The sequence below is a fragment of the Scyliorhinus torazame genome, chromosome 3 (assembly GCF_047496885.1).
Source record: "Scyliorhinus torazame isolate Kashiwa2021f chromosome 3, sScyTor2.1, whole genome shotgun sequence".
NCBI lineage: Eukaryota > Metazoa > Chordata > Chondrichthyes > Carcharhiniformes > Scyliorhinidae > Scyliorhinus > Scyliorhinus torazame.
In genome coordinates, this window is record NC_092709.1 from 92,550,104 (window position 1) to 92,574,192 (window position 24,089).

The 24,089-nt window shown below is 46.5% G+C and overlaps 1 protein-coding gene across 4 annotated transcripts in view; it reads left to right on the plus strand.

Moving 5' to 3' along the window:
* LOC140408575 (SH3 domain and tetratricopeptide repeat-containing protein 1) overlaps positions 1–24,089 on the plus strand; it is a 124,440-nt gene that overhangs the window by 68,331 nt on the left and 32,020 nt on the right. For all 4 annotated transcript variants that reach the window (XM_072495963.1, XM_072495964.1, XM_072495965.1 and 1 more), the window contains 3 exons: positions 2,036–2,077; positions 4,072–5,769; positions 7,693–7,873. In XM_072495963.1, the coding sequence (XP_072352064.1) occupies positions 2,036–2,077; positions 4,072–5,769; positions 7,693–7,873 (1,921 nt within the window). The remainder of the gene's footprint in view (positions 1–2,035; positions 2,078–4,071; positions 5,770–7,692; positions 7,874–24,089) is intronic.

The following is a 24,089-nucleotide window of genomic DNA, read 5'->3' on the forward strand; positions in this document are numbered from 1 at the left end:
CACAGAGACCGCCCACTTCAGTCACTAGTTGGAGGAAAACACCACTGAGGGGGCTGCAGCAGATGAGAAGTCATCCAACGTCTTTGAGCCTCATGATAAACCTGTTCATTGGCATAATGCATTCTTCTCTCTGTCAGTCAGGAGTCGGCCATTTTGTTGAGGATGAGAGGAGCATCGCTCTGTCCTCCATGTAAGCCATCATCATTCTTTCGCAGAGTCCAGCCAATGGCTTTCGTGCCCTGACCATGAATTTGGAAACCATCACGAGAATCTAGCACTGGCACCATAGTACTGATGAGATGTTACATCCCACTGTGGCTGAAATTCTCCGCCTCTCAATGCCACAATTGTGAACCGCAGTTGGGTGGAGAATCAGGCGTTCAGATAATTGAGGTCTGTGCGCGACGCTGATTTGAGCACCATGCTCTAGTCCTTCACGGTGGCGATAACCAGGTTTGTGCCCTGCGCCGACAGTGGCATACAAAACTGGCATTTGCATGCATTTAAATATGATTAGCGTGTTGGACACTGTTCTGGCTTTCCATGATGCTCCACTCCTCTGAGGTGACCGTCTGACGGGTGTGAATTACTACCTTACTACAAGTATTGACAAATGAAAACTGGCCACCATGGTTGCAAAGGAGAGCAGGAGGCTAAAAAACCATTGAAAACGATCAGGCTTGCTGGGAGATTGCTGCCCAAGCCAGGGGCAGTAGCAGCTAGTGACTTAGTGCCAAGTCCTTTGACTTCGGTGTCCCCCTCGGGATCGGGGTGGCCTGGCTCAGACCGCCATTCTGCAGTCTGTCTTTTAAACGCACACCTTTGGTGCTACTTACAGGCTCCTAGCTGCTCAAGTGCTGCCTGTGTCCTTTAAATGCTCAGAAGGTCACCTGGCAGCCCACCTCGGCTGCCCCTCTGGACACCCTAAGCTCAATCAGGAACCCAGCAGGTGTTGGCCCTCCTCCGAAGCGTTGCCCCGTTGCAGAGGATGCAGGAGATCAGCAGAACCTGCCCCAACCAGATGACACCTGCATCACAGCTTTTGGAACTCCCCTCCCCTCATGATCACCAGCTGTCTCCTCCTGGTGAGACTGACAGCGCTGACTGTCTCTGCCACCCAGGCAGTGTTCAGGTTAAAGGTATAGTCGCCATCATCCCGGATGACCATAGGCTGCTTTCCCCTTTTGAGGGGGAGAGCTGACTGGTAGGGATTTAATCTGAGAATCACCACACCTCAGGTGAGGGGCAAGGCTGAGAAGGCGTGCCTTCATGAATAACTTTTACATCGGGGAAAAATGGGTTCGGCGCTCAAATGCAGCTGGGATCCACGTGGGCGAGATTCACTTGTGCTCTCTAATTGTGAACCCCCAACCACCGAATTGCCTGGATGCCTCCCTCTTTCCCCCCCCCCCCCCCCCCTCAGGACTCCTGTAATATAGGGACCCCCTGCCTTAAGGAACCCCCTCCATAAAATAGATCTCTGTCTGGAAGCTGAGAGTGGACAAGACCGGGATGTGGGAAGCATTATAGCTGTAATACTTGCCTTGCAGCTCCACATGTCCAATCCTCAAAGGTGAGCAGCTGTACTTGCGTCTGGCTCCCATAGATTCACTGTCTGCAATCCATCCATGGCTTTTAAGTAGTCGTTTGTGATTGAAAGCTCACAAAAACCATCTGCAGCTTTGATCCATTCGTATCCCATCACCTTCAGTGACCTAAATGGTGAAACCCCAATGTTTGTAAACATTGCCCACAAAGCAAAGAGATATAAGTTGCACTAAGTGCATTCCAACCACTCCAGCGTTTAATTTCACTGCACTTACCTCTCTTTGATATTTGTCGGGAGAACATAGTCTCCCAAACAGAGAATCTTCCCCTTCGTGTTCCAAACAAAGAATTTCAGCCTGCATTTTGGAGGTGTTCTGTTTTCTTTTTCAAAAATTTGCACTGTTCATTAAATCTGTGATACTTAACCTGTTTTGCATTCTTAGAGACGAACATGCGCTTCCTTCACTATTGTTATTTTTCTATCCAGATAAATTGGAACCATTGGATCCACAATATGAGGATGATAAAGGTAATAAAATAAGAAGTTATTTAATGCAAATTGAACATTAATTTACATTAGAAGGGCTATCACTTATTCAAATGGAATTACGGACCTTCAATTTTCTTGCAACCATGAATTTACAGAGCCCTTTTAGCTTTGTACTATGGACGTATTACTGTAACTAAGTTCATCTTGTGTGTAAAACAAAATTTAATCCAAATGTTCTGTCAAGTTTTGGAATCCATTCCAACAGCGTGCCAAATTATTTTTCTATTGCACAGATAGATTTGGATGAAAAAGGCCCTTATGTCCTTTTGATGACATCCTTCCAAACTAGCAACAATACCATCATCCCATACAGCTTTTAACTGTTTCTTCAATGATTCCAATATCCTGGGTTTAACCACATTTCTGAGCAACAGTTCTGGCTGCTGATCACTCTCTCTGAAATGTTTCCATATATAACAGAACCCTAGGCATAAAGAAATCCTTTTCAATCTCCGTTTTAAATTTTCTGCTTCCCCTTGGATCAATACCTTTTCTGTCCTTCTTTCTTGGCGTATCTGGAAGTATTGTTTCCACTGTACCTTCTCCAACCCATTAAGAATTTTATATGCTTCTTTGAGACATTCCTCTTCCAGGTTGAAGCACCTGAGCATATTAAATTGTTTCTCTCAACTCTTTCCTCAGGGGTGCTGCTTGTTTGTCTCTGCACTGATTGAATGGCTGAAATACCACCATATGTTATGGAAACCAGACCTACTATAATAACGAGCAACGTGCATTTATATAACACCTTTTAATGCAGCAAAATATCCCACGGTGCTTATGTACCAAGTACTCATGCAGTACTCTCAATGTAGTGAAAACAAAGCACGCTATAGTTTCACTTTGAGATAATGGTGCTGTATTGTGCCGATTAAATACTTCACTTTAAACTGCTTTGAGCTTGTCATTGATACTCCAGGGCAAATCTTTTCACAAATGTTGAAAGGAAAGTATCCCATTAATACAAAGCTGTCATCAGAAAGGTTAATCATGTGGGCATTCATTTGACAATATAACCAAATACGTCATTTCAACTTCATATAACTCATTTGGAAGGTCATATTTAAACACTGTACGCAGAACAATACTTTTCACTGTACCTCAGATGTTGTGGGGGGGGGCGGGGAAGGGAAGAGTTGCATGCAACACCCCCCCCCCCCCCCCCCCCCCCCCACTCCTGGAAGCAAAGTCGCCGTATAGCCACCCTGCTCCATGCTGGCCTGCCCCGCACTGCAGGCAAGCTAAACAAGGCTGAATGGGACTTCCACCCCACACTTGGGAGAATGTCCTACCCTCGGCAGCTACTGGCTTCTCAGACTAGCTGGTAGCTCCATCAGTCCTGGCAGCAAAGAGCATATTGGGCACTGCCAGGAAGAGGAAGAGGCTCATGGATCCCCAGAGATGGACAAGTCCAGGTCTGCAGTCTTGCGTTTCCCCCCCCCCCCCAAAAAAAACCATATAATACCTGCAATGATACTGAGACTATGGGCAGGAATTCCCCATTCATCACACTGGTGGGATCTTTTGGTCCCGCTGAAGTTGAGCCCCCCATGGCGGGTTGCCCAGCGGCAGGGCGGGCGAACCATGTAAATGCCTGTAGACTTTGGTGGGACCTAAGGGTCCCGTGGGTGGCCAATGGCTGCTGCATCTACCATGGGAAGATCATGCGGGCGCTGATTAGGTCCACACATGGCCCATTCATGAGTTTGCACAATATACAGCAAACTATGATCTGATTTGGGTAGCCATTATCTTGCTGGATGGTGTTGATGCACCTTATTTCAGCTTCAACGAGGTGTCTTTTTTATATCAGTACTCAAACTGTAAAGCAATTAAGTATTCTGATTCTACCATCACAGTTTAATAAAGTGTTTTGAGTATTTATGGAATAAGCTAGAATCAATGCTTTGCTGGATTTTACTTTAATGCTGTAGTTTTGATTCTGTCGGTAAATAACAATTTCTTCCTCGCAGGAGAACGACAAACTCCAAGTACTCAAGAAATCAAATTGTTGAAAACCAAGCTGCATAAGACTGTAAATGAGTTAAAAGAGAAAAACCATATCCCATCAAGTAATGAGAGGGAAACCATTGAAAGGAATTCTGTGAGATGTGATCAGGAAGATGGACTTGTCTCTGAGGAGCCCAGGTTCTTTATAGGCCACACAGGAGATCTGGACAATCGTGAAATATTTCACCCTTTTTTAGTCATGCTCAATAATGAGGAATACAACAAGGACTTCAAAATTCTGTACGACTCCTGTTTTTCCTTTCTAAATTCCACTTTTTATGGCTATAGCGAAGAGGATGAAGTAGTTCATTATCTTGAAGTGGCAAGAGAGGCAGCAAGAAAGAGACGGATGCAGTGGGCTCAAACAAGAATCTGTTTTCTCCTGGGCAGAATGTGTGCCAAGATACTCAAGTATTCTCAGGCCAGAGTTTATTTTGAAGAGGCTCTCAGTGTAATGAAAGGACAATTCAGAGACCTGTTTCTCTTAATCGCTCTGTATACAAACCTTGTTGCTATATACTTGAAGCAGAAAAACAAAGAGAAGTGCTCTGCTATTTTTGAGAAGATTGCAGCCTTACTCTTTGGTATCCCAAACACCATCTGTACCACTGAAATGGAAGCTGAAGTTCTGAAATACGTTTTAGGAAGGGCTGTGCTGTCTGAAAATAGACATGCTGAAGCAAGGGCATGCTTTCTTCTAGCTAAACTTCACATCAGTCTTAAACAGTATGACGATGCATTGCCTTTCATTGAAAGACTGCAGTTTTTGAAAAATACCATAATGTTAGAAAGTAGGAGCAGTTTAGACTTTCATTTTACATTGGGATCACTCTATTTTCGAAAATGTCTACCAAACCTTGCTATAAGCTGTGTAAATCTTTCATGTGTACAGCCTACAAGAACTTTAATGGATTGTTTGAAAAGTGCTAACTTTGTCATGAAAAGGGCCTCACAGCTCTGTGGAATGGGTAAAGTCACTCCCACAATTCCAACACAAGTAGCACCCTACCTCAAATGGGCACTTTCATTGGCAAGCATCCTTGAGCGGGACAGCATTAGCCGAGCACTTTGCCTCAGTTTGTCAGAGATTTACAAATTGCATGGAATGTATGGAAAGGCAGTTCATTACATGAAAATGGCTATTAACACCAAAGACTGCATGAGTACTGGGGAGATGGTTGACGCATTAATTTCTCTTGCATGGCTGCACATTCTAAACAACCAGCCTGCTAAAGCCGTTGCCTTTTTAAATACAGTACTGGAGTCGCCTTCTGTTCAGAGTTGTCCCTTACAACAGGGGATTGTTTACAATATGGTTGCTATCTCCATGAAAAGAATGAGAAATGTCAAGGAAGCTGCTAAGAACTACCAAAGAGCCCTTTCGATCTCTGTGGATTCAGGACTGAAATTTAATCAAGCTATTGCAAATGCTAATTTTGGCTTGCTCTGCCTTTGGTCAAAGGACCATCGTCTTTCAGAACAATTTCTTTTAAAGTCCATTCATATCTTCTCTGAACTGCAAAATGTTGCCTCTGGTGCAAGTTTTATTCAGGTTCTAATTATGCTGGGCGAGTACTACATTGAACAAGAATTAAAAGAAAATGGGGTATTTTGTTATGAATGGGCACTACTAATTGCACTGAAAGCAAATCTTATTGAAAGTAAGTATTTTTTTAATAGAATGAAGTCATTTATTACCAAATGTTTTATAAAGTCAAAATAAATTACCATTAAAGGTGCAATACTGCAGACTCATTAAGTTTGTGTGACTGTGGTTGTGGGAACTTGTATTCATTGCTGACCCAATCCCAAATGTTTCTGTGCAACCTTCGGCTTCTATTTATTCTGGTTCGTACCAATTTCCTGTCTTTTGTAGTGGAGAGCTTAAAGAGCAGTATGAATTTGACTGTTTTAGCAGAAATAATTAATGTTTTAATTGGTAGCTTATGTTAGGTTCATGGGTGTGGGACCTTTGAAAAGTATGTCCCCCTTTTTAAAGTTGCCTCTTCAGCAAATCCACTTTAGCATTGCATATATAATGGAACTGGAATGCGTATTTTGCATTGGGATTTCCACGTTAGCGTTGTTTTCCATTGAGGACTCCATAGCATTGCATGACCAAATGGGTGTCATTTTGGAATTTATTTATTTATCTTTATTGCCATACAGTGCAAAGCACAAAGGCACAGTATTAAAAACAAGAACATCAACAACAACAACAACAACTGCTACAGTAGTGAACTCGCCAACATTGAGGGCATTTAAAAGTTTATTGGATAAACATATGGATGATAATGGTATAGTGTAGGTTAGATGGCTTTTGTTTCGGTGCAACATCGTGGGCCGAAGGGCCTGTACTGCGCTGTATTGTTCTATGTTCTATGTTCTATCCGACAATACATACATTGAAATCACACTCTGTTTCTAACAAGTCTTCTAAAAGTCATTGCATTTCAACATTCACAACAAATTCAGATAAAGCATTCCAAGTATCAGCTTTTTTATGTGAATTTTAATTTATGGACGTGAGCCAAATTTCTGTAGTTTATAATGATGGCCTCTCCACGTCAACTGTCTCCTCCTTAACCATCCCACTCGCTGCTTCCCTCCCACTCACTGCATCCATCCTGTTCGCTGCATCCCATCCTGACACTCCTGCTCCTTGCTTCCCTTCCCACAACCCATCTTAAAGATAGCAGGAAGATCTCTGATCAAAACAGTTAGTAAGCACTGGCTGCTCATTTTACATCTGATTGGCATGACACTTGAAATCTGTTAAACAGAAGGCTTGTATTTTGTTCAGTTTTGGCTGTTAACTATAGCAGTAATATCTGGCAATTAGCAGCTCAGTGAGAAGCACAAGTCCCAAATTATTACATCTAAAGCATTTTTTTTCAAGCGTCAAACACCATTCACTGTGCTAATGCAAGCTGGCACCATGCCTCACTTTTATTAATAGCCTTAACTAAGAGATTTTTCTGCTGGTGTCTCAACATGTTTTGGGATGAGGAACACAAAATAGTAGTACAAACAATCTGTTATTGCTTTCTGCTGACTTTGTTCCGCTGTTTATCTATATCTAACCCGTTCAGATAAAAATTTAACCCAGATTAACTAGCTTGTTCATCACTGCAACAAAAGCTGTAAATTTGGTGTTTCTTCTATTGTCATACCTTGGATTAACTGGCAAAATTCATGTCAAAACATACAAGGGCTAGTGTGCAAAACTTAAGAGAAACAGAATATAGGAAAAGATGCATGTCACTGTCAGTAAAATAAATTAATATTACTCAGTCAATTCTCCAATGTATTGTGTGATACTGTTTGGTACTTTTGGAACTGGTTGCCAAATCAAGAGAATTTGTCCCAGGGTGTTGGTTCTTACAACTAAACTAGTTAATGCCTTTTGCTGTCCTACTGCATACATGGGATCTGTTCTAATAATACATGGAATGCAGATTTGATTAGAATTATTACAAGCAGGAGATGTACTGATTCAGAATCATTAAGATAGTTGTTGTCCTGTACTTTGTCTTCAGCATCTTGCCTATACTTCATATTTCAGTTTTTCTTTTTGAATCTAGGCCAAGTACGAACCACTCAGTTGCTATGCCAGTTTTACAATTATGTCCTACCTAATGAGGCCCAGTGCATCATCTACAATGAGTTTCTGCTTTACCTCACTCGTAAGCTGGCAGACAAGGAACTGGAGGGTCATGTTTTACAAAACACCAGTCAACTATACCTCACCCTGGGAACTGAAAGGTAAAGGGATTGAATTAAAGGATGCTCAGTAATGTTAGATTTTCCAGCTAATTGTTTGATTGATTTCACAATTGGTGTGTGGTGGATGATGGAATCATTTCCTTTTGTATTTAATGTGTTATTCTGTTGTATCCTTCAAACTTCACAAATTTATGGAAGGGTTACTGCTGTGCCAAGCTTATTCCGCTTTGCATTAAAATAAATCGTAGAGAGGAATTTTATACAAGTTTGTTACATTCTTACCTGCAGTAAATGGTTAAAAGATGTTTTTCCTACATTGGTGCCAGCAACAACAGGGTAAGTTTTGCAGAAAGAAAACTCTATTCATGAAGCTGTTCAGCAGTTGCCTTCAACCCAAGGCAACAGACCATTGGTCTGTTGCAGCAAATCCACACCGTGAACCTGCACTACTCTCTCAAACCTGTTTCCAGCACGCAAGTGAGTCCGTGGCTGGAAAGCTTTCTGGTCAGATAGCTGTCCCCTTGGTATCCAAAATGACCCATATTTAGCTGTTAAGATGGGTCCATTTGGGTATATCGATAACTAATGTTTTGTGTTCTTCTCTCCTTGGCTGCTCTTGATTCCGAATTCACTTATAATTTAGAAAATGCGGTGAGAGGCAATTTCATATTATTGGTTTTAGAGACCTGAGGAATTAAAAGTGTTTCTTTTTCAATTAAACGTTAAATTAGGGCCATAGTCTGTGTCTGCTTGCTTAGATGCTTAGGTGGATGTGAAAGATATGCCAGTGTTTCAAAGAGAAGATCGTATTTCTGGTGTGAGCAGCCAGCATTTGTACCTCAACACCACCAAAATAGATTAATTGCTCATTCATCTCGTTCCCATCATGTGGTACCTGGCTGTGTGAAATCATTTCCGAACATTTATCCATGGTGCTTGCAAGACTTATAGTCGGGATTCTTCCTGAGCTGCTGAAGTCGATGTGAAGTTGTTCCTGCGACACTGTTAGGAAGAGTAGCTCAGGATTTAAATCCAGTGTAGATTGAGAAACAATGACGTGCTCAAATTAGGATGGTGCTAGACTTCGAAGGGAACTTGGGATGGTGTTCCCATGTACCTACAGCTCATGCCCACCTAGGTGGTTCGGCTGTGGGTTTGAGAAGTGCTGCATGCAAAATACTAATTACCACTAAGTAATTGTCTCCCAAAAACATTGTAATGTCTCAACGGCATAAAAGGCCATCTGTAAATGCAAGTTTGTTCTTCCTATGCAATGTGTCTGAAGCACAATGAAGCCAGGCAAATGGTTGAAGTATCAGTGGGGGAGCATTTTTCAGACCGCAATCATCAGCGTGATCTGTCAGCTGCGTCATGCCCGGTGCAAATCCGAGTAAGCCGGTTAGACTGTGGGAGAGGCAGATATCGGGATCCATGCAGGGCACCAATGGGTTTCCGATCTAATCAGCCCCCTCCCGTTGACGAGATCTGGATCCTGCCTAGACGTGGGGAGAAACCAATAATCACCAATTACGGCCAATCTCTATCATCGTCAACAGAACGGACCCCCTATCTAAAGTGATCTAACTGGCTCCACGTGGGGGAGGAGGTTACCCATTCCCAGTGGCCGTCAAGGTCACAACAGCCCTGAACTTTTATGCCTTGGGTTTATTGAGCGGCGACTTGTGTGGCATATCCCAACCTACAGCCTGCAAGTGCATCCGTGAAGTCACGGAATCCCTGCTCGCCCCGGCAGCTGACTATATAAACTTTGAGCTGGATCAAGCCGATCAAGTTGCTCAGGTAGTAGGATTCTCCGCCATTACCAGGATGCCCCAGGTCTGGGGTAATAGATGGCACACATTGTCATCCGTGCACCGGGTGGCCCTGGAGCATCCTTCATCAACAGAAAGGGGTTCCACTCCCTGAACGTTCAACTTCTGTGCACCTCAAGATCATGCATGTGTGTGCTCGCTTCCCAGGGAGTGTGCACGACAAGTTGTCGGAGATACCTGGCATCTTCGAGGGACACCACCGGATGGACGTTTGGCTCTTGGGATATAAGGGGTACCCGCTGAGGTCCTACCTAACCAGTACAGAGGCCAGAGACCGATGCGGACACCCAATATAATGAGGCCCATGTGGCCACCAGGGCTATCATGAGAGGTGCATTGGACTACTGAAAATGTGGTTCTGATGCCTCGACTGTTCTGGTGGTGCTCTGCAGTGCACCCCCAGAGAGTCGCCCACTTTGTGGTGGTCTGTTGTGCCCTCCACACCCTGACACAGCAGTGAGGTGACACGGTGGAGGAGGAGGAACATGCGGCCTCGCCTGAGGAGGAGGAGCCAGACCAGGAGGGGCTGGAGGATGAGCCCGGGGAGGACCTGCCGGAGCAGCCAGAGGATTGAGGACAGGTGGTGGCGAGAGTCCGGCATGCCTGGAGGGACAGGGAGGCCCTCATCCTTGCTCGCTTCTCATAGAACGTGGCTTCGTCCGTCATCTCGCCCCCTTCACACTCGTGGTCCCAGCCCCTCCCTGATCCACCTCTTATTCCGCCCCCCCCCCCCCCCCCCCATCGCCCTGTTCTAACCTCTCAGGTTCTGTGTAACATCACTCCAGGGTAATGGGCCTGTATCGACAGTGTCAGCGGGTCAATATACAAGTCAGGAAGGTGATGGTAACCTGCTGTGAGCTGAGCTCTGGTGCTCCTCAATCTATTGTCTGACTCCTGTCTGTCTGCTGAAAGAGTGTTCACACCCATCACTTGCATGTGGTATGCCTCTGGGTGGGACCCGGATCTACGATCACTAAGCCCAGGAGGCCAGAGGGCAGTGGGGGTGGGGATGCAGGCTGGACCACAGTGCAGAATAACATGCCAGAAGCTTCCCATGTCTCGGGTGTAACATGTTTTAATGGTGTACAGTCGTGTCTCTAACTGTCCTAGCTACCGATGGTGCTGCCCTTTGATGCTCCTGGCAGGTGTCCTCTGGGGGCCCTGGGGCCAGAGGATCCTGACCAACTTGCTGGTGGCGCATGCCTCACCATACCACCTTGTTCCGCCCGTTGACCCGAAGATACGCTGTTGCCAGGAGGGGGGACTCTGGAGAGAGGCTCTGGGTCGGCCTCTGGAGCTCCCTCCTCCTGGTCAGTGCCCATAGGGCCCTGGGGCTCTCCATGGGATGGAGGGGCAGCTGATGTGAGCTCCAGCCATGTCATAAGGCTCTGCCAGCCCTGGCGGCTCCCCATTGTCTGCATCACGAGGTTGACACAGTCCGTTTTTATCTTTTCTGCAAGCTTACACTCTTCTTCTATTTTCCCCTTCCAGATTAAACCCTTTGTCCTTCTCTGCTGAATTTTCAATTTCTCCCTATCCTCAGGCTTGCTGTTCTTTCTGGTCAATTTATATGCCTCCTCTTTGGCTTTAATACTATCCCTGATTTCCCTTGTTAGCAATAGTTGGGCCACCTTCCCTGTCTTACTCTTGCGCCAGACAGGGATGTACAGTTGTCACAGTTAATCCATGTACTCTTCAAATGTCTGCCATTGCCTGTCCACTGCCAACCCCTTAAGTATCCTTTGCCAGTTTATCCTAGCCAATGCACGTCTCATACCACCAAAGTTAGCTTTCTTAAGTTCAAGACCCTCGTCTCAGACTTAACTGTGTCACTCTCCGTCTTGATTAAGAGTTCTACCATACTATGGTCACTCTTCCCTAAAGGATCTCACCATAAGACCATAAGACATAGGAGCGGAAGTAAGGCCATTCGGCCCATCGAGTCTACACCATTCAATCATGGCTGATTTCAACTCCATTTACCCGCTCTCTCTCTATAGCCCTTAATTCCTCGAGAAATCAAGAATTTATCAACTTCTGTCTTAAAGACACTCAACGTCCCGGCCTCCACCGCCTTCTGTGGCAATGAATTCCACAGACCCACCACTCTCTGGCTGAAGAAATTTCTCCTCATCTCTGTTCTAAAGTGACTCCCTTTTATTCTAAGGCTGTGCCCCCGGGTCCTAGTCTCCCCTGCTAATGGAAACAACTTCCCTACGTCCACCCTATCTAAGCCATTCATTATCTTGTAAGTTTCTGTTAGATCTCCCCTCAACCTCCTAAACTCCAATGAATATAATCCCAGGATCTTCAGACGTTCATCGTATGTTCGGCCTACCATTCCTGGGATCATCCGTGTGAATCTCCGCTGGACCCGCTCCAGTGCCAGTATGTCCTTCCTGAGGTGTGGGGCCCAAAATTGCTCACAGTATTCTAAATGGGGCCTAACTAGTGCTTTATAAAGCTTCAGAAGTACATCCCTGCTTTTATATTCCAAGCCTCTTGAGATAAATGACAACATTGCATTTGCTTTCTTAATTATGGACTCAACCTGCAACTTTACCTTTAGAGAATCCTGGATTAGGACTCCCAAGTCCCTTTGCACTTCAGCATTATGAATTTTGTCACCGTTTAGAAAATAGTCCATGCCTCTATTCTTTTTTTTCCAAAGTGCAAGACCTCCCACTTGCCCACATTGAATTTCATCAGCCATTTCTTGGACCACTCTCCTAAACTGTCTAAATCTTTGTGCAGCCTCCCCACCTCCTCCATACTACCTGCCCCTCCATCTATCTTTGTATCATCGGCAAACTTAGCCAGAATGCCCCCAGTCCCGTCATCTAGAACGTTAATATATAAAGAGAATAGCTGTGGCCCCAACACCGAACCCTGCGGGACACCACTCGTCACCGGTTGCCATTCCGAAAAAGAACCTTTTATCCCAACTCTCTGCCCTCTGCCTGACAGCCAATCGTCAATCCATGTTAGTACCTTGCCTCGAATACCATGGGCCCTTATTTTACTCAGCAGTCTCCCGTGAGGCACCTTATCAAAGGCCTTTTGGAAGTCGAGATGGATAACATCCATTGGCTCTCCTTGGTCTAACCTATTTGTTATCTCTTCAAAGAACTCTAACAGGTTTGTCAGGCACGACCTCCCCTTACTAAATCCATGCTGACTTGTCCTAATCCGACACTGCACTTCCAAGAATTTAGAAATCTCATCCTTAACGATGGATTCTAGAATCTTGCCACACCACAATGTTGCTAATTAATCCTCTCTCATTGTACAATGTACAATATTGTACATTGTCCAATACCCAGTCTAGGTTGGCCTGCTCTCTAGTTTGTTCCTCACCATGTTAGTCAAGAAAACCATTCCTTATACATTCCAGGAAATCCTCCTCCATCGCATTGCTACCAGTTTGATTAGCCCAATCAATATGCAGGTTGAAGTCACCCATAATAACTGCTGTACCGTTACTGTACGCATCTCTAATTTCCTGTTTGATGCCATCCCCACCCTCCCAACTACTGTTTGGTCTGTACACAACCCCCACTAACATTTTTTGCCCTTTGGCATTCTGCAACTCCACCCATACAGATTCCACATCGTCCTGGCTAATGTCCTTCCTTTTTATTTTGTTAATCTCCTCTTAAACCAGCCATGTTACCCCAACTCCCTTTACTTTCCTTCTATCTTTTGCTGAATATTGAGTACCCCTGGATGTTGAGTTTCCATCCTTGGTCACCCTGAAGCCAGGTCTCCGTCATCCCAATTACACCATATCCTGAAGGATCCTCTTATCTCTCTCCAGGATAAGACACTCAGTCCGGTTGAAGAGGTTACAAAGCATTATTCCTTTTCAATAATTCACTTGGTACATTTGCACAAAATTAAATCAAAAACTTTTGAGAGTGCATTGAAAAGTCCTTGAGATACTGTAAGAGTGAAAGCAAAAAGCTTCAAGATAAAAGTAACTCCAGATTTACAAATTAAAAGTCAATTCAACAAAAGGCTTTTTTAACAGTAATTTTCACGAATGCTTCAAGAATCTTGGAAGGCTAAAATTCTTCTTCTAATCAGTCACACGGATCACATTCTGAAGGAAATACTTATCTATGGTTTAGCCACTTAGTTACTTTCATTGCTTCTAATTCTCAGTTGAGATCCCTTTGATTCGTTCAGGAACTGTCAGTCACTTAACAGGCGATTGGTTAATTAGACATTTAACAATTACTCCAAATTAATTATTCTTTTCATGGCTCCTGTCCCACAGTCAAACACCCTACGTCACGTCTGGTCTCAGTTATGGAATTGTTGCAAATTCTTATCGCTTCTCTGCAGTACATCTTTTGCAACATTTGAGACCGTCATGGTCAGGATTCAAAAGTTGGGCAATTTTATAACTTGATCATATTTCTACAAATTCAATCATTTTCAAGAATCATTTTATTTTCTAGTATCTGTTAGCTAATTATTTTAAAGGACCCCCCTGTAATTGTTAATGATTGTTAGCGCAGTTAATTCATCAATCTTATTACAAATGCTCCTCTCGTTGAGACGCAGCTTTCAGGCTTTTCTTTTCATATTTATTGCCCTTTTAGAATTATGATGTAATGTGGCCCTTTTTGATTTTTATCTTTGGTTTCTCTGACTTCCACTTTTCCTTTTACTGCCTTTTGCTTCTGCCCCCACCTTACTTCCGTCCGACTGCATCGGTTTCCATCCCACCACCATATAAATTTAAACTCTCCCCAACAGCACGAGCAAAAACTCCTCCTGGGACATTGGTTCCAATCCTGATCTCCCTCTGGCCCCTTCAGCCCTGCTCTATCCTCTTCAGCCAGCCTCGGATATTCCAACCTGTCCAGGAAGTCCCTCATCCCCCACTCCGCCCCCTATATAGATCCCTATAAAACTCCTTGAATAGTTTATTGATATGCCCTGGGACCACCACCATTTTTCCCCATCTTATCCCGTACCCGAACTATCTCGCTGCCACCTCTCTCCGAAGCGGGCTGGCCAGCATATGCCCTGCCTTCTGGTGCTCATAGACCAACCCCCTCACCCTTCTCAACTGGCGCACTGCTTTCCCTGTGAACAACTGGTCGAATCTCACCTGCAACTCCTTCCTCTTGACTAAGAGACCCAGGTCCCCTGCATACCTCCCATCTACCTCCAGAATCTCTTCTCCACTAGCGCCCCCATCGCTATCACATACCTGCCCCCGTGGCCCGCCACCACCTTCTCCATCTGAAACCTCACCCTCTTTCCCACCAGTACCGCTACCCCCCCCCCCCCCCCCCCCGAGCCCTGCTGTCGATGCCAAGTGGAATATCTGACTCGCCCAACACTTCCTAAGCCTCACCTGATCCCTCACCCTCATATGGGTCTCCTGCAGCATCACCGCGTCGGCGTTTAAGCTCTTCAAATGTGTAAAACCCTCAATCTCTTCACCGTCCCCTCCCCTAACCCCCTCATGTTTCCATGTCACTATTCTGACCGGGGATCTCTCAACCTCCCCACCCCCTGCCACTCCTATCCACCATCATCATGACAAAGGTAAATTACCCTCCCCCTTTCAACCAACCCAAAAACCTAGCTGTTTCCCCCCCCGCACAAATACATAAGAAGAAACAACCAAAAAGAGAGAGAAAGGCTAAGCACAGTCCCCATCCCCTCAGTCCAAGTCCCAACCTCAGTTCCATCTCTCATTTCAATCCTTTGGCCTTCATGAATGCCTCCACCGTCTCGAAGTAGAAGTCCCTCGAATTGTAGGTTACCCTCCGCTTCGCCGAGTAGACCACGCTAAACCTCACGGCGTTGCTATAGAATGCCGTCTTCACCCTTCCGAAGGCCACCCGCCTTCTCGCCAGTTCTACTGTCAAATCTTGGTATATTATAATATCAGTGCCTTCCCACTTCACCTTACGTCTTTGCTTCGCCCAACTCGGGACCGTCTCCTTAATGTGAAACTTATGGAAGCATATTATAACTGCGTTTTGTGGCCCGTTTGCTTTCAGCTTGCGCCTGAGCGACCAATGTGCTCTTTCCAGCTCATATCGGGAGGATCTCCCCACTCCCCCTCCCCCAACAACTGTGCTAACACCTTTTGCAAAGTACTCTGTCGACCTCGGACCCTCCACCCCCTCAGGCAGGCCCACGGTTTGTAAGTTCCGCCACCTCTACCTGTTCTCCAGGTCCTCCACCTTGGCTCTGAACCCTTTGTTAGCCTCCGACACCCTCTGGAGCTCCTCACCCATCGAGGTCAACTGGTCACTGTGCTGTGACAGAGCCTCCTCCACCCCTTCAACTTCTCTCCTTGCTCCCGTACCTTGGCCGATGTCATCGACACTGCTGCCTTTATCGGGGCAATCGCCTCCTCCACCCACTCCTTCGTCGCAGCCATCATGTCCTTCCGCAGTACCTCCATATGCTTAGTGAACTGCCTCTCGAATTCTCTGGCCATCACCTCGGTCAGAGCTTCCACTGTGAGGGGAGCTGCCCCACCAGCGATCCAGCCACTGCCATTTTTCCTCTTGCCAGTCTCACCCGTTCACTCAACAACGGACTTTCGCTCGCCCCTATCTTCTGGGTTTTCAACATCCCCCACCTTCCTTATACCTTCCTGCACCAGCTCATTCAAAACCTCCCCTGAAACAGGGCATTAAAATCCAGAAACCAGAGGCTCCAGCCGGAGCCACCCAAAGTGCGACCTCCACCTACATGCCTTCACCCGAAGTCCCCCCTCTATGATTCTATGATAACGAGGGCTCAAAACAGCAGAAGGCTGTTGAGAGAGGCAAGGGAGGAAATAGCAGGGACGCTGGCAATACTTTTCAATTGCTCTCAGGCAACAGGAATGGTGCCCGAGGACTGGAGGATAGCCAAAGCCTACAATGAGGAAAGGATAAACCAAGAAACTACAGGCCTAACCTTAGTGGTGGGGAAACTATTGGAAGCAATTCTGAGAGACCGATTTAATCTGAATTTGGAGAGGCCGGGATTAACCAGCAACAGTCAGCATGGTTTTGTTAAGCGGAGGTCATGCCTGACCAACTTATTGAATTTTTCGAAGGGGTGGTCAGGTGTGTAGATGAGGGCAATGCATTTGACATATTCAACTCCACATGAAGGGGCAGCACGGTGGTGCAGTGGTTAGCACTGCTGCCTCACTGCGCTGAGGACTCTGGTTCGATCCCGGCACCGGGTCGCTGTCCGTGTGGAGTTTGCACGGTCTCCCCGTGTCTGCGTGGATCTCGCCCCCACAACCCAAAAAGATGTGAGGGTGAGGTGAATGGGCCACACTAAACTGCCCTTTAATTGGAAAAAAAGAATTGGGTACTCTAAATTTTTTTAAAAAGGTCCCACTTGGAGACCGATAGCGAAGGTATCCCAGATAGCCCATGGGATCCAAGGAAATTTGGTAAAAATGATCCCAAATTGCCTGAATGGCAGGAAACCGAGGGTGATGGTCAAGGGATGTGTTTCTGACTGGAAGCCTGTTTCCAGTGGGGTCCCACAAGGAACAGTGTTGGGGCCCTTGCTCTTTGTGATTTATATAAATGATTTAGACATAAATGTAGGAGGGTTGATCAGTAAAAGTTTGCGGATGATAAAAAATTGGTGGGGCAGTAAATAGTGAGGAGGATAACCTTAGATTATATGAAGATATGGACAGGCTGATCAGTGGCAAATGGAATTCAATCCAGATAAGTGTGAGGTATTGTGCTTGGGCAAAACAAAACAAGGCAAGAGAATACATTATAAATGGCAGACTCTGAGAAGCACCGAGGATCAGAGAAACTTTTCCAAACTTTTAAGATAGCAGAGCAGGAAGATACAGTGGTTACGAAGGCAAATGGTATACTTGCCTTTATTAGCTGAGGCATAGAGTTTAAGAGCAGGGAGGTTATGCTGGAACTGTATAAAATGTTGGTTAGGCCACAGCTAGAGTATCGTGTGCAGTTATGGAATCCACATTATAGGAGGGATGTGATCGTATTGGAAAGGATGTCGAGGAAAGTTACCAAGGTGTTGCCTGGGATGGAGAGTTTTAGTTATGAAGAGAGATTGGATAGACTGGGGTTGTTTTCCTTGGAGCAGAGGAAACTGGAGGTAGAGGGGGGGGGGGGGGGGGGTGGCGGGGCGGGGCATGATTGAGTTGTATAAAATTGGAAGGGGCATAGATAGAGTGGACAGGAAGAAAGGTTTCCCCTTGGTGGAGGGGTCAATGACCAGGGGACATAGATTTAAGATAAGGAGCAGATGGTTTAGAGGGGATGTGAGGAAAACCTTTTTCACCCAGAGGGTGGTGGGAGTCTGGAACCCGCTGCCTGAAAGGGAGGAGGTAGCGACCCTCATAACATGTAAGAAGTATTTAGATGTGCACTTGCGATGCCAAGGCAGATAAGACTATGGGCCAAGTGCTGGAAAATGGAAATAGAATAGTTGGGTGTTTTTTTTGACTGGCGCATATGCAAACAACCAATAGGCCTTTTCTGTGCTGTAGACCTCTGACTATGCCACCAGAGAAGTGTGTGAATGGCACACCACTCACTCCCAATTGGTGTTGACGTAGAAATCTGTCTGAAAATGTTACATTTGATTCTTATAGGCTCATCACCTCTTTCCCTCCCTCCATCCAATTCCCCCGTGCCCCCCAAATATTAATTTGTCTTCCAACTGCCTGGGGAAACAGTTCACTGTGAGGTCAGCAAGACCTCTGCCATTGTGAAGCAGATCCTGAAATTGTAGAACGGAGTGAATTCCATTATTAAAAATCATTCCATTTTGCAGAATATCAATCTTTCATCTGCATTTGAAATTTATATTTTTAGACACCATAAGTTGAGTATAGTCCTGTATCTAAATGGACATAAGCTAAAGATAGGCCTTGAATATTTCAATTGTTGGGGCTATGATTGTTTCAACTTTATTATTTATTTATTGCAACTTTAAAATAAACTATTGAAACCATGTCAATAATTAACAGTAAAATTAATGTCACATTTTTGTCCTGGTGATTAACATTTTTCTTCCCATTTTATGTGAACTGTAAAACTGCCAGTGGATAAAGATTCTTGGATGCTGTGTGAAATGTTTTATCTTGTTGGCTCTGGGGATTGCTGCAACCTGCTGTAGTTTTGCAGGGTTCTGTTATTCACTGAAACTCAAGGCCAGAAGGAAAACAACTGTAAAACATGAAATGTGGAACTCCAATTTGTACCAATCATTTCCAAGTTTTACTGGATTTTACTTGTCAGTGGATACTGGTGGACTGTAAAATCATCTCAAAGGCAATTAAATTGGGTGCACATCTGATGGATCTCTGTGTCTATTCGGAACCCTGAATATCCGTTATCCCTTCTCAATTCCCAAATCACAGAGGTCAAGTCTGTGCTTTTTGGCAAAGTCCACTTATACTTTATTTGTCAGCTGTGCCACTAGTAAACTTATTTTCAATACAAAATTGTGAGTTTCTAACTAGCTCTGCAGCAAGCTAGTCAGATTGATTGCCTTTAGCGAATACAGTAGTTGAGTTTTCATTCAATTACAGATTGTAGTAACTCTTCAAATCATAATACACAGGATAAAATAACTAAGTAATTTAAACAAAAGAAAGATGCCGATTAGCAAAAGCAAGTAGCAAAGGAAATAGGTTTCAGAAATATATATGGGGTGATCCCGGGATGAGTTTTTCCATCCCGGTAAGTGATTCTTAAGGAGATTATTATCTTAAGGTCTTGCCTTCGTTTTACTTCTGATTGGCTTTAACTAATTTATAATTTACTCAATTCGGCCAAAATGTCTCTCCATCAATTTAAGAGATATAAGTATTTAAATATATTGGTGCAAATTTCCCATTCCATCGCCTGCCAATTTTCCAAATTATCCACACCTGCATCTAACATTAATTAGAAAAACACAGTTTTCGTTAAGGCATTATCACCCTAGACTGACTGTTACCATAGAAACGGGACTACTTGTACTGTACAACAATGGGGCCTTTTAGCTCGTTGACGTCACTGACCTTGTAGCCTCAAGCAACCTGCTAATGTGAAACCTAAGAATTTACAGAAATTAAAGTGTATGATCTGCATTAACCCTTAGTGGATTCCCAGCTATTGTTGCACTCGCGTAATGCTTAATATGATTATAGTTAATTATTCTTAATGAGTTCTCATTGAACCCTTTTACCTCTTATCATCTCCCCTTACTCTCATGGTTATAGCTGACTAGAAAAGTCAATTTCTATCAACATCTAAAAAGAACCATTGAGTCATATTAACAAATGACTAGATTTTATGCTAATTGAATGGGCACAAGTTTTTAGAAAGTTGCGTGTTCAACAATTGAAGAGGGTTTGGTATAGTGGCATTGTCACTGGACTAGTAATCCAGAGATGCAGATGCTTTGGGGACCGGGGTTCGGAACCCACCACGGCAGAAGGTGAAACTTGAAATCAATAAAAACCTGGAATTAGAAGTCTCGTGATGACCATGAAACCATTGTCAATTTGTCGTAAAATCCCATCTGGTTCACTAATGTCCTTTAGGGGAGAAAATCTGCTGTCCTTGCCTAGTCTGGCCTACATATGACTCCAGACCCACAGTAATGTTGTTGACTCGTAAATGCTCTCTGACATGTCCCAACAAGCCACTCAATTCAAGGGGCAATTAGAGATGGACAATGAATGCAGGACCAGCCAGCGACATCCACATCCCATTAATTAATTTTTAAAAATCAATTATAGATTGACAGCCCCCAATGTTGTTTTATAATCGAGAGGGAGGGAATAACATTTTTGCAACAGAATTTTATTTATGTTTGGAGATCTCTCGTTTCCTTTGCTGGATGCAGTTAGATGGGTAAAAAAAAATGATTCATTTTCTTTCATCACAAATGTCTTTTGCAAGGCACCAGAGATAACTGGGGTTTTCAAATAAAATGGAGAAAATATTCCTCCCGCACCCCCACCCCCAAAAAGACTGGAATTCCGTTTTGCCATCTTCTCAAACAAGCAGTGTCCAGTGCCTCCCAATGGAGACCAGTCCGAGTATTTACATAAGCCGATAAACAGAATACTGCAATGTGGGAAATCAGAACTAAAAACAGAAAATGTGGAAAAACTCAGCAGGTCAGGCAGCATTTGTGGAGACAGAAGTAGAATTAACATTTCAGACCTGAGTTTTAATACGGAGGGCACGATTTAATGGAAAAGTTTCTAAGTGTGGTACCAAGTGGGAACAGCTGCGAGCTCCCCGACGCTCGACTCGGCGAGGCTGTCACCCGTATCGAACATTAATTGGTCCATTTAACGAAGCCCACGGGCTTCACACCGCAAATGATGGTCCTGGCCAGCTGATTCGCCGGGACCGCACCTCCTCACCAACAAGGGAGAGCAGCACTTAAAGCGATCCCGCAGAGCAGACCCCACACAGTTGGCAGCCATGCTACCGAGGAGACCAGCCCCACAATTCAGGGATGCCGACCTGGCCAGATTGTTGGGCACAGTCGGGTGCAGACTGGATGCCTTGGACACCCGAGGGGCTTGGAGGGTCATCCACAGGGCAGCCAGTGCCACCTGAGAGGAAGTGGCAGCAGCTGTCAGCTCTGGGAGTGTCACCAGGATGACCGGCACCCAGTGCCATAAGAAGATCAATGACTTCCACTGGGCCGCACAAATGGGTTGGCACTGGCCTCCTGGCACTGGCCTCTTTCCCCCCCCCCCCCCCCAACGGCCATTCACCTGGCACCGCTGCCGCCCAGCACCATTGCGTGCCCTGGCTCACCCAAGTCCAGCAGTGCTGCCCATGCCTGCCCCCTCCCCCGACCTGTCACACGTGAGTTGTTAATGCCATACAGAATGATCCTTCCCTTCTGCTGACCATTACGGGCGCAGGGGATGCGTGGCACCAAGGCCAACACTGCCAGGGTAGTGACAGCAGTGAAGAACCTGGAGCACAATGTCGGTAACATAAGTGATAGTGTCCAAAACGTGGCTCAGTTAATGAGGGCCATGGCTGAGGGCCTCGGCAGCATGCCTGACTCGCCAGGGGACGTGTCCAATCCCAAGTGGACCTTTCTGCGGACCATGTCCCAGTCTCAAGTGGGCATTGCCGAGGCACCAGAGCATGTTCTGGTGGCTGGGGGTCGTGTCCCGGTCACAGAGTACCCTGACACCAAGGGCGTCGACACCATGGTGCAGACATTGGGGATTGCAGAGCCAGATTACGCAGGGAGAGCTGGGGCTCTATCCAGAACCCCCTCCACCCTGTGTTGACTGCCAAGCCAATCGGAAGGAGGGGCGCTGGGTGCCAGCCCCCTCTCCCCTCCCCCCAACACGACAGTTCTCTGATTCAGCCCCTGGAATAGGGTGGCACGGCAAGGCATGTGCCACTGGCCGTTGGGCCAGAGCCCTCTGGTCCCAGGGTCCCCAGAGGACACCTGCCAGGGGCATCGCAGATCACAGGTCGAGGTAAGCAGCAGACTGCCTGCCCCTCTGATGTGCATCCTGGGGACACACCATGATGCAATGGTAGAACATGGAAAGCTAAGCTGGTCGAGGATCACAGAGGGCACAGGGGAGGGGGGAATCATCGGGGGCTAGGGGCAGTTAGGGACACATGTACAGCAGTAGAAAAACATTGCATCCGCGAAAATAGACTCCTCTGGCACTTTCTTCCATAATGTGGACCGACTTCCAATCCCCTGCCCCAGCCCCGGCATGTGGTCTGAATATTGCGCCCCCCCCCCCCCCCCCCCCCCACCTCCCAGGCACCCCACATGCAGGGGATGGGTGTGAGCGAACAATCAACAGACAGGCAGGAGTCAAACTATGACATAGATTAAGGAGCTCTAGCTCTCAGCGGGTTATCATCAATCCCCTGACTTCGACAGTGACCCGTTGACCGCGCCAACGCAGTCTCGTCACCCTGAGGTAATGTTACACAGACCCTGGTAGGGTGGTGGGGTGAGGGGTGGGATGACCGACGAAGCCACGTCCTATGTGATGCGGGTGAGGATGAGGACATCCCTGACCCTCCGGGCTTGCTGGTCCCCTGCTGCTACCACCTATCCATCCTCTGGCTGGTACTGCGGGTCGCTCCTGGGATCACCCTCCAGCCTCTCCTGGTCTGGCACCACCTCCTCGTCCTCCTCTGAGGTGGGTGCATGTTTCCCCCCCCCCCCCCCCCCCCCCCCACCTCCAACATTTTGTCCCGCTGCTGTGCCAAGTTGTGGAGGGTACAACAGACCACCACGAAGCGGGCAACCTTCTGGAGGGTGTACTGGAGTGCACACCAGAACGTTGGAGGCATCGGAACTGCATTTTGAGGAGTCCAATGCACCACTCAATAACGGCCCGGTTGGCCGCATGGGCCTGTTGTATCGGGTCTCCGCGTTGGTCACTGGCCTCCGTACTGCCATCATTAGTCAGGCACTCAGCAAGTACCCCTTATCCCCCAAGAGTCAACCGGTCATCCTGGGGTGCTTCTCGAAGAGGCCGGGATGTTTGACTGCTCCAGGATGTAGCTGTTGCGTGATATTCAAGTAGTGGTCACATGCGAGCTGGACGTTCAGGGAATGGAACCCCGTTAATGTAGGGCGCTCCCTGACAGCCTGGTGTGTGCAAGGCGACACACAAACTATCTATTACACCCTGGACCTGGGGCATCCCGTCGATGGTGGAGAAATCTGCTACCCGGGCATCATGTTGGACCCGGTCCATATCAAAGATAGTTTTCTTCCCGGGGAACCGGGGCATCTGTGACCTCACAGATGCATTTGTGGGCTGCAGCTTGTGAGATGCCGCACAAGTCACTGCTCGAACTCTGGAATGATCCTGAGGCATAAAGGATCAGGGCTGCAGTGACCTTGACGGCCACCAGGAGTGGGTATCCTCATCATCCACGAGGAAATGGCGCAGTTGCCGTTTTGTCCCTTTGTTGAGGTGGAGCATCCTGCGACACACATTCAGTTATCTGTTCGCAAGACCAGCGACACCAATAACCTTGGATCATTGCCGACTTCCTTTGGGTCCCTTCCTGGCCTGATGGGCAGACGGGTCCTCCGGGTGTGCACAGGACCCGCTGCCTCAAGCCTCTGTCGACGCTGTTGCCACCGTCGGCTCCGGCATCTGGCCCCCTGGCTTGCCAACAGCACTGCGAGGGCTGCCTCCGCGGGGTCCAAGATATCATCCATCCCGTGTAATATCTGTAAGGAATTGGAGAGAGTGTGAGACTGGCGACCAGCTGTGTCTACCACCCCAGGAGCCTCCATCCCCATTGCACCCCCGGCTGCAGCAAGGGGCCCTGGTCACTGAAACTTAGATCCTGTACTCCAGACACCCGTCAGTAACGTTACCAGGACAGGGCGCTGGTCCCCTACACGGTGCACACACCCATCCTCTGGTTACG